The sequence below is a fragment of the Lactuca serriola genome, chromosome 6 (assembly GCF_051521515.1).
Source record: "Lactuca serriola cultivar US96UC23 chromosome 6, Lser_US96UC23_V15, whole genome shotgun sequence".
NCBI classification, from domain to species: domain Eukaryota; kingdom Viridiplantae; phylum Streptophyta; class Magnoliopsida; order Asterales; family Asteraceae; genus Lactuca; species Lactuca serriola.
This window is the reverse complement of record NC_136413.1, coordinates 189,259,586-189,270,708: the sequence shown is the minus strand read 5'-3', so window position 1 is coordinate 189,270,708 and position 11,123 is coordinate 189,259,586. Positions and strand designations below refer to the sequence as shown.

At 38.6% G+C, this 11,123-nt stretch overlaps 1 protein-coding gene across 1 annotated transcript; it reads right to left on the bottom strand.

Annotated features, from left to right (window-relative positions):
* Positions 1-9,538: 9,538 nt before the first annotated feature.
* LOC145060500 (uncharacterized) lies at positions 9,539-10,680 on the bottom strand. Its single transcript, XM_079008151.1, has 2 exons — positions 10,143-10,680; positions 9,539-10,053 (listed from the first exon to the last, which is right to left on the bottom strand). The coding sequence occupies exons 1-2, from the start codon at positions 10,678-10,680 to the stop codon at positions 9,539-9,541; spliced, it is 1,053 nt and encodes a 350-aa protein (XP_078864277.1).
* Between the last annotated feature and the right edge of the window lie 443 nt (positions 10,681-11,123).

Genomic DNA, 11,123 nt, shown 5'->3' with positions numbered 1-11,123 from the left:
TTCAATCTCCCAAATCAATTAATGATTCTAATATTTATACATCTTTTGTTTGTGATAAGCAGGATATGTCATGGGAGAGAGTACCTTGCATTGATGACAAAGGTCAACCCAGTTTCAAAATCGACTGGGTTCCAAAGACCAACTGATCCCGCTCTATGTCGGAGCCGCTATGGAGGCATATCATCAAACTTCGGTTTGTTGGTAGCGGTTGTTCCAGGCACATGATAAGAGGCATCTCTCAACTATACAACACTTAGAACATTGTTTGAGAGTATGTGTCCTTGAAGGAAGGGAAAAAAGGAAGTGGTCACTCATGGGGTGTGTGCTTAATGACATGAAGAATTTTCGGATCTGTTCTGAGATTAAGCGTTCTGTTATCATACCTTCTGGATGAAAATTTAATCGGTGAATTACGGTTTGCGTTTTACTCTCTATACTCCTGAGTTGATCTTACATTGATTCATTTCAAAGACAAATTTCTTTAATTTTCTTATAGTTTTTCGTCAGTAGGTATTGTTTGGGAAGTGATATCAACAAAGTGATAACAGGCAGTCTAAAACCAGTGTAAGGGACTAAATATGAATTGTCTAGACTCTGTGATCAATGTGTTGGTAAGCACGAAGGATTTGACAGTGTAGATTTATATAGAATTGTTTGGACTGACCATACGACACTCGAGTAGATTGAACAGTGATATAAACACGGGAACCCACGGGATACACTAAATTAATACGCATCTAGAATAATGGTTCAACTTTTCCTTGATGTACGGACTTATGTCCTTAATTCAGGTTCTGATAGGGCGACTGGGGGGTTCTAATAAAGTAGGTATGTAGGAAATTATTTTCTTGCTTTGTATCTGTCAGTCATATGTTGCTTCCTCAGCGTGATTGGAAGAGATCTGACCTAGATTGCAACATATGCAACTCTAATTCTACACACCTCCTTATCTATGAAACTATTTCTATCTGTTAGCCATATACTGTCTCCTCTGTGTGATTGAAACATATCTGAACTGGAACACAACATATGCAACATTGTACCTCTCAATCCTTCTATCTCTGTTAGTCATATATTGTCCCCTTTGCGTGATTGAAAGAGATCCGACATGGGACACAACATATGCACCTATTTCTAAATCTGACTTCCTCCTTAATAATTGTTTACTCACCTAAAGTAAGGAGTCCTTAGAAAGTTCTTGATAACCAGGGTATATCAGGAAGTGGGGAACAGGTTCTAGTGCAACTAAAATTGAACCATTTAGAGGTTGTATGTAGATCTCGCTGCTTAATTTAAGTGGACAACAATACCCGTGGTCGTCATCAACTAAATGGTTTATTTAGAAAAGTTTGTTGATATGATTTGTGTTTAAGTGGACCACAATACCGGCAATTGACCAGATCTATTCATGAAGGTGAAGGGACTAATAAACAAAGTTAAGATTGCCTCATAACTTTGATCCCAAATATTTTTCTTTTTGTTAAATTTGTTCATAGTTTTCCTCTATGCACAAATTTAGGCAAAATCCAAAAATATTGTTATTTATGTTTTATTTCTTGTTCAGAAAAATCAAAAATCCAAAAATATTTTAGTTTCTGTTTTAATTTGTGTGCTAAGTTTTCTTTTAGTTTTGTTTTGTCTTGAAAAGTGAATTCAGGTGTAGATGAGACTCATGGGGACTAAATCGAAAATTTATGAGCCAAGACTTCATCCGCGAGTGTCGAAGAATTCTCATTCGAAGGAGCAAGAAATGAAGAATATTCTTTCAATATTCAATTTTTCTACCCTAGAAGCAAGGTGAAGTTGTACTTGAAGATTATGTGACATATTGCATTGAAGCCTCCTCAATCAATTTGCTGCTATCTTGTACCTGCTGAAGTGATCCAGAAGATTAGTTCTCTCTGAAGATTCTCAAGCTGAAAGCGCTATCTTTCAAGAATCAGTACAAGAAGCCTCCTCACCCAATGTGTGTTCAATGTCAAATTCTGCAGAAATCCCAACTAATCAAGATGAAGTCATTCTTTGAAGATTCATCAAGTTCATCTTCAAGTTGTAAAGGATTTGAAGATAAATGCTGAAGCCAAGCTTACAATGAAGATTAACAAGAAAAGCCGGTTACGTTTAAGGGGAGTTTGTTGGGTCAATTAGAAAAGAAACCTATAAACCAAGGGGGAGATTGTTGGGTCAAAATATGATTTATACTTTGCTTTTCTAAGCATTTATTGTTTTTATTATTTGGGCCGAAAATAGTATTGGATTATTTGTAGCTTGGACCGAAAACCCATGTGTTTTCGGTCTAGCATTGGGTTTAGGCCTTGAGTTTGTGGCCCATATATATATATATATATATATATATATATATATAGAGAGAGAGAGAGAGAGAGAGAAAGAAAGAAAGAGAATAGAGAGAGAAAGGAACTTAAGTGTGTGTGTGTGTGTGAATCTCATGTAAAGGAGCATCATTCCATTCATCAATACATTGAAGATTCATATTCTTTCTTCTTCTCTTCTATTTGGATCTGACATCATCCAATTGATTGGGATTCCGCACCATCAATTGGATCTGATTGATACACAATCAGATTGGGGACTTACAATTTCTGAGCCAAAGCTTCATCCGCGAGCATCGAAGAATTCTCATTCGAAGGAGCAAGAAATGAAGATTATTCTTTCAACATTCAATCCTTCAACCCAGAAGCAAGGTGAGGCTAACTTGAATATTATGTGACGGATTGCATTGAAGCCTCCTCAATCAGTCTGTTGCTATCTTGAACCTGCTGAAGTGATACAGAAGATTATTTCTCTTTGAATATTCTCAAGCTGAAAGCGCTATCTTTCAAGAATCAATACAAGAAGCCTCCTCACCCAACATGCGTTAAATGTCAAATTTTGAAGGTAAGCCCATCTGCTCAAGATGAAGTCGTTTATTGAAGATTCATCAAGTTCATCTTGAAGCTGTGAAGAAATCAAAGATAAACGCTGAAGCCAAGCTCCCAATGAAGATTGACAAGAAAAGCCAGCTACTTTTTAGCGGGAGCTTGTTGGGTCAATTAAGAAAAGAAAGCTATAAACCAAGGGGGGATTGTTACGTCAAAATTATGGTTTATACTTTACTTTTCTAGGAAAATGTATTTTTCAGTGTTCACGGTTTCGTTTACGGTCAGGTGGGTGTTTACGGTCGTAAACCCATTTACGGCCCATGTTCCCCATATTCATATAAATAGATGTTGGGTGGGTGAGGAGTGCATTGTGAACAAGGAGCTTAAGTGTGTGTATTCTAAGGTGTTCTAAAGAAAGAAATTTTGAGAGAAGAGAGGAACTTTAGTGTGTGTTAGTGTGTGTGAATCTTGTATCTGGATCTTCATTCTAATCAAATCATACAAGATTCATCATATTCTTCTTCTCCTTCTCTTCTATTTGATCTGGCATCATCCGTTAGATTGGGATTCCGCACCATCAAACGGATCTGATTGATACACAAGCAAATCATGGACTTACATGCACTCCAAGATGGCCTTACAAGCTCACACTCTCACAATTAGGGTTAGGATTTCGAAGAGGGGTTCAAGGATGAGAAAGAGGCTGACCCTTGGGGTGTAATGTTCTTTATATAGTGTCACACCCTAAAAATTAGGGTTTAGTGACTCAAGTCGTACACTGGGCGTACGTCTCCAATCACCCGCGACCATTTACTCTATCTACGCTGGGTGTACCCCAGCTTACGTTGGGCGTACTCTTGTGCTGGCCACCTTACATGCATGGGATCTTCTTGTTACTAATTTCCATTAGGGGCTAAGATTGGAAATAACTTCAAAGTGTCATAACTCCTTCATTCTAAGTCCGTTTCCGACAAACTTTATATCCACGAAAAGGTAGCGGGAAGCCCTACGCTCCCATCGACACCTCCCAGCCTAAAACCTTCCGGATAACACCCGGGATCCATAAAATGCCGAATTGCCCCTACCCTTTGGCTTCCAAGACCCCAACCAAGTACTTTCAAACAGGGTGTTACAGAAGGCCAAGATACCCTGGGCAGCCCGGATAGACTGTAGGTCCTTTGAGGCGGTCCATTCATGTCGAAAGCCCGACGAGCAGTCCGGGAAGGATGTAGGCCCTGCGAGGCAGTCCGGTCATGCCGAAGGCTCGGGAGCGGTCCAGATAGGCTGAAGGCCCTGCGAGGCGGTCCAGTCAGCCTGGAGGCTCATTATGCATGTTGTTATTGGTTATGTTTATGTGGTGGTATTTTGAGGAAGACTCACTAAGCTTTGGGCTGATAGTTTTAGTTATGTTTCAAGTACTTCAGATGATCGTGGGAAGGCGAAGGCTTGATCAAGCACCACCTCATATTTTATATTATGATTTCTGGGATTTCTCTGATGTTAAGCTATTTTGTAAACAATTTGTAAACAATGGATGGTTTTGGGAATGTTTGAAAGGTTTAAATTTTTCATGAATTTTATGGATGTTACAAGTTGGTATGAGAGCCTTGGTTTGAGTGAATTGGAGGAACACTCGTGTGAGTCTAGTCTCAAACTAAGGAAAAGATTTTCAAATGGTTTTCAAAGTACTAAAAGCGGATGTGATGTGTATGATCAGTCGGGGCCAGTAAGTAGACCCCAAAATACCATACTGTTATTTGATGTCGTGATATGTTAGAACAACATGCTAGTGACAGGTTAGGGATCTTCAGGAATTGCATGATAGAATTGCCTGATTATATGATGCCTGATAGCCAAGGGTTTTCCTTATTTGAAATTGACATCATTACTGTAGTTGCTTAGTGTATGCATCACGGTTGTATATAACTAAGATCTTATAGCCTGAGAATGTTTGATTTGGCCTTATTTCCTGTTCTTTTTTGATGAAGGGCTTAGGGTAGGATCGAATATTCGAATGTCTATAGGGTCCAGTGTTATGTATGGCTAAAATACACGAGTGTTACAAGATTGGTGGAAGTTTCATGGATGAGTTATGTGGGGTCAGTTGGCCAGTTGTGAGATGTTTAGCCTTCCTCTAGGAATGATGATTGAGCGCTCGCCTATGCTTATGCATATTGTTAGGTCGTTATGATGATCCTAAGACAAATATGGGTAGGTGTGGAAGGTAGTATGGGCCCATACTACTAAAAGCACAGGACCCATACGCGTAGCAAGGAAGTCACAACCCCGAGGACTTTGTTGGGAGTTGGTTCCCCGTTATTATATGAAATGACCAATATCTTCCTGGTATATTTTCAGTATGGTGACTACTAGGCGATTTGAGACCGGATCCAGGTCGGGATCGGGAGCTAGCAGTCAGGGTGGGCCAGCCTTGTCAGAGGACCACGTTAGGGAGATCATCCGTGAGGAGGGTGTTGCTATCGTATGGGGTCAGATTCCACAAATGTTCGGTTCTACCAAGACCACGATGATGGAGTTCTTTGATGATTACTATGCAGCCATTGCTAAGACAGCTGCTGCTGCAGCCTCCACAGCCGTGGCGGCTGCAGGTACGGGGACAGGTCGGGCTTTTTAGTATCAGGACTTCAATAATACAAAGCCCCTGACCTATGATGGAGTTCAGGTGCCAATCATAGCCATGAGATGGATATCTGACGTGGAGGAGGGATGCTTTTTCACATATTCATGCCCTACTGACCAGAAGCTTAGATGCACTCTGAACCTCTTGAGGTCCGGTGCGAAGGACTGGTGGAGACTTGTTACATGATCATACTCTCATGAGCAGAGGGCTACGGTATCTTGGGTTCAGTTCAGGGATATGATTCGCGCTCGCTACATTCCTCAGGTCGAGTGGGAGCGGTTGACTCAGGAGTTTCTGGATTTGAGACAGGGATCGGAGACGGTGACGGAGATCACCTGGGTGTTTACCGAGAGGGCGATGTTTTGCCCGGAGTTTGTTTTCGAGCAGGCTCAGATGACTCGTTATCTGAGCATGCTCAAGACTAACATCAGACAGTTCGTTGCTACCTAACGTTGTGATACTTTACTGGAGTTATAGGAGGTCGCTAGGCGGCGTGAGCTTGAGATTGAGTTGCAGTTGAGAGAGCAGAGGCAGGCCCCGACGCAGTCGCAGCCAGCACCGAAGCTGTCCAAGACCATCGATTCCAGGTATAGAGGTCAATGCGGCCGCACTTGTGGGAAGTGCGGGAAGGCTCATTTGGGAGCATGTCGATCTTGTAGCTGGTGCCACAAATGTGGCAAGGAGGGCATTATGTGAGGGACTGCTGTCAGCCTGCCTCGATTCTGAGTATGAGGATCTGTTACCATTGTGATCAGGTTGGCCATATGAATATCAACTGTCTAACAGATAACTACAACATCGAAACATTCTATATACCCGAATACAGATCTAATAGATCGCTACAACACAATAACATACAAAATACCAACAATCCAAGGAATGCATAACCATATATACTAAGAGTTGAGATAGACACCCGAACAAGTGATCCTACTCTAGAACAACAACCAAATAAGGAACATTTAAGAAAGCCTAGATCAAGAGTCCTTAATTTATCCTTCATAACTATACATAGTCCCTATGACATCTCTCAACTAAAAGATAACCAAAACTAGTGGGTCGGCATTGGTGCCTTCGACCCATAGGCACAATGAGGCGAAACTCACCTTAATCAAAGGACCCGAAAACACTGTGACATGCTCCCTTTCTGCATGATTTGCTCTTGCGAGCCTTATAACACCAAAACATGGTAAAATCTTAATCAATAGCCCAAAATCCTCAAGTTTGACCCAAAGTCAAACTTGGTCAAAAAGTCAACGGTTAATGATCAACAGTCAACAACCCCTCACGACGTGACCATCTATGGCTCACGACGTGAGTCACTACATGACAAATTAGAAGGGGTCTCATAATCCTCAGAACGTGACAAGCATATCCTTACGTTGTGAAATTAGTCTGAATACCATTTTGATCTAAAAACTACTTATAATTATGTCTATATTCTAAGGCTGGTGGGTGTAGGCAACATGTTATCACACCCCGAAGTTGACACCTCACTAGCCATGTCAAAATGGTGTTATAACACAAATTGGAGGAAATAGTGTTCTCATGTTATAACATGGTGTTAAGAACAGATAGAGAGATAGAAAGATAAATATGTGCAACCAATGAGAGGAAAGAAAGACTCCTGTTACAATATGTTATCACGATAATACCTCTTAACATAACATCAAATAACATGACAGGGGGCGGTGTTCCTCATATTATAACGTTGTTATTTGATGCCGCATAAGCATAACGCCTCTCCCCCATTGCCAACTCCATGCACTCTAAAGAGACTTGAATTCTTTTAGGAAATCAACATATGACATCGCTTGGTAATTCTCAAAAATATCACATGATGTTTAAGATCATAAAAAATAATCAAGATTTTGTAGGTTTACAGATTTACGACGCGATACAAAATGAGCCACTTGAGACTTAATATTCGATAGATACATTATGCTTTTTTACGTGATCTCCTGATTATTTATAAAATTCAAAATATGATATTCACCACATCCCAAAACTTATTTCAAGATTCACACGAGTTTACTGAGCATGATTTATGGATTTGGACATGTTTACCGTGCTCCGAGTTAACTCTTTTTTTTTTTTTTTTTTAAATGATCCTTTAGTTTCGGATTATTATTTTTTTATAATTGAAATAGAAAAAAATAGTCCGAAATGAGAACCATGCATAGAACATGGAAATTTTGTTTGAAACAAATTCAATTTTATGGTTAAAATATGTTTTTTTACGTGGCGTAAAAGTAGTTAGGGTATATTTACCCTTTGTGGTGTGTGGTTCATTTTTATATGTCTAGTTACGTTTTAAGAAATACGATTTTCATCCTCTAAGACTTGAAGAATGAGTCCAAAATTCGAAGAACTAATTGTACATGTTTTGGGTGAAATTTGAAATCCACAACTACTAAAGCCAAAGATGAAATTAATGAAGAACTCCTAAGGCTAAAGGCCGGAGGGGGTTGTGCCACAGGAATCGCACTTCCTCGTTTGAAGCCAACTCATTTTTACCATACAAAGTGTGGTTCTTTACCACACCCACGGAGTGGAAACCATAATAGAGAAAGAGAAAGGTGAGAGAAAGGAGAAGAGAGAGAAAGACACATAAATAAAGAGAGAGAGAATAAGGAGGGTGCGACAATTTTTGGGAGAGGTGCGGCCAAACCGCACAGGGGGGACAATGTTCCTGCCTATGTGGCATTGAGTGCGGCCTAAACCGCACTCCACTCCCTTAAGCCTAAGGGAGTGGAGTGCGATTTAGGCTTAAGGGAGTGGAGTGCGGTTTAGGCTGCACTCAATGCCACATAGGCAGGAACACCGTCCCCCATATGCGGTTTGGCCGCACCTCTCCCAAAAAATTGTCGCACCCTCCTTCTTCTCTCTCTTTATTTATGTGTCTTTCTCTCTCTTCTCATTTCTCTCACCTCTCTCTTTCTTTATTATGGTTTCCACTCATTGGGTGTGGTAAAGAACCACATTTTGTATGGTAAAAATGATGTGGCTCCTACGTGTCGAAGGAGGGAGTGTAGTTCCTATGGCACCACTCTCTCTAGCCTAAAAATCAAATTGAGAAAAGATAGAACTCTGGAAGATATGTCAAGCCACCCATGGAAATATTTCTCATCTAGATTAGTGTTTTGTTTGATGTTTAGGGATAGTCGACAATTACTCCCATGTTTTATTGATCTTATACGTACATCATTTTTGTAACTATTCCTTAAAAATAACACCACATGATATGGAACCACCAAGAATAAGTTTTAAGAACCGCTTTATATAATACGAACCCCGCAACATGTTAATTTGAAAACCTTGAAAATTAATCTATCTCTAAAAAGGCTAGAAAACCATGTTGCTTAGAATGAAGAAATATTAGAACAAAAAAAAGTTGTTGGATTCCCATCCAAAAGATTCCACAAAAAGATGATCATTTTAGTAAATATTTCTTGAAAATATATATTGTACATTATAACACAATAAACAAAAACGAATGGCTTTTACAATTTTCTAGCAACTAATATAAAGACGGCTTAAATATTCATATCATTCCATGGATATTTAGCTAGCCCAAAACATAATTGGCCCATTGCGTGCTTATTTAAGCATTTTTGAAACTTCTACTTGAATTATATTATATTATGCTTCTTCATTAGTTCCAAAGCTTTGATGTACGTATAGACCTCTACTAGCTGAATTCACCAACCGTTGTAGATGATGGATTATGGCATGTTGAAACTTCTTAGATCAAGAACTTGCTATGGGTCTAAGCATACTAATCGGGCTAGTGACTTTTTAAACTTGATCTTTGTCATAAGTTTGATCATGTTCAGGGCCAGTTCTGAGGAATCAAATGCCCAGAACGAAATGGAGAAAAAAGGCCCTTAGGCCTTAACGTAACATTTTAACAAATTAAATTACATAAACTAATTTTTTATTAAAATGATGATAAACCTTATAGCAATAAACATAGCAAAATCAAAGTATTTTAATGACTAATAAAATATCATAACAGCTAACCGACGATCCTTGAAGCTCTCCTAGCATTCTTGATTGCAAATTGGTTGATCAACTCTTCGTAGTCTATACTCTCTAAGATTTCGTTCTCGATAGATATCATCGCCAAACCGTTAAGTCTTTTTTGGGTCATTGTGGAGCGTAGGTAAGATTTCACAAATTTCAATTTGGAAAAACTTCTTTCTGCAGATGCGACCGTTACTGGAATAGTCAACAATATTCTATATGCAATGCTTGCATTTGGAAAATAATCAAGTTCTTTCAAAAACTTCAAAACATCTTTAGGGTTGCTAAATTCATTGGTTTCCAATGTCTCAAATAATTTCAACTCCGTATAAAGTTCCTCAACATCATTATCCGATCTTTCTTCAAACTTGAGTGTTTTTTCAAGACGATGACAATATAACTTAAGATCTTTATCTTCAATTCCCCTCAAATTTTGTGGAAATAAAAAACCAAATACTTTATCATACTCTTTGAATTGTTCAAATCTTGTCTCAAGAGAAGAAATAGCTTGATCAACCATGTATAAGAAATAATTGACTCTGAAATTCTCTTCAGATGTAAATGAAACTTCTTCGCTACTTGAACTCTCATCAAACCTTTTTTTCCTTTCAATAAACGCTTTTGTGGAAATATTGGATCAATACCTATTTCAATAGCAATCTCCTTAGCTTCAACAATCGCTTTTAAAAAACCAGTTTCTCTATAATCCTTGAAGTACCCAATCAATTTTTTTATTTCTGTAATAGCATTATCAAGATGCATATCCTTTGATTGTAACTTCTTACTCACAATATTCACATGGTTTAATACTTCATACCAAACAACAGTTGATACCAAAAATTCAAAGTCACTAAGTTCTTTTTCTGCTAGTGAAGTTGCTTCACTTGCAATTGCAGCATCATTATCTTTTTCTCCAACTTGAAGTAAAGCTTCCCGTACATCCACAAGTTGCAGTTTAATAGCCTTTACACTCTCGACCCGACTTTCCCAACGAGTTTGACACAATGACTTAAGACTCCAAGCTTTAACATTATCTTTCAAAATTTCCCACCTCTTAGTAGAATTCGCAAAGATAGTATAAATACGTTGGATGAATCCAAAAAAGTTCTTTCCTTTAATACACTTGTTAGTCATATCACATAATGTTAGATCAAGAGAATGGCAACCACAAGGAGTGTAAAACGCTCTAGGATTTATATCTAAAAATCTCTTTTGCACTCCTTCGTGTTTCCTTTCATGTTTGCCCCATTATCATAGCCTTGACCACGCATATCATCAATTTGAAGACCAAGAGACTTTAACTCCTCAAGTGTAATATCAAATAATCCTTTTCCAGAGGTATCATCAATATTCAAAAAACCTAAAAAGGACTCCTCGATAGTAACATGATTATATGATAACTTTAAATACCTCACTATTATAGTCATTTGTTCTTGGTGACTTGAATTGGGAGTACAATCAAGTATGATTGAGTAGTAATTTGCTTCCTTTATCTTCTTGATAAGTTCTTTTTTAATTTTTTTCAGCTAGCATAGATATTAGTTCGTTTTGGATTAGGTGGCCAAGATAATGCACAT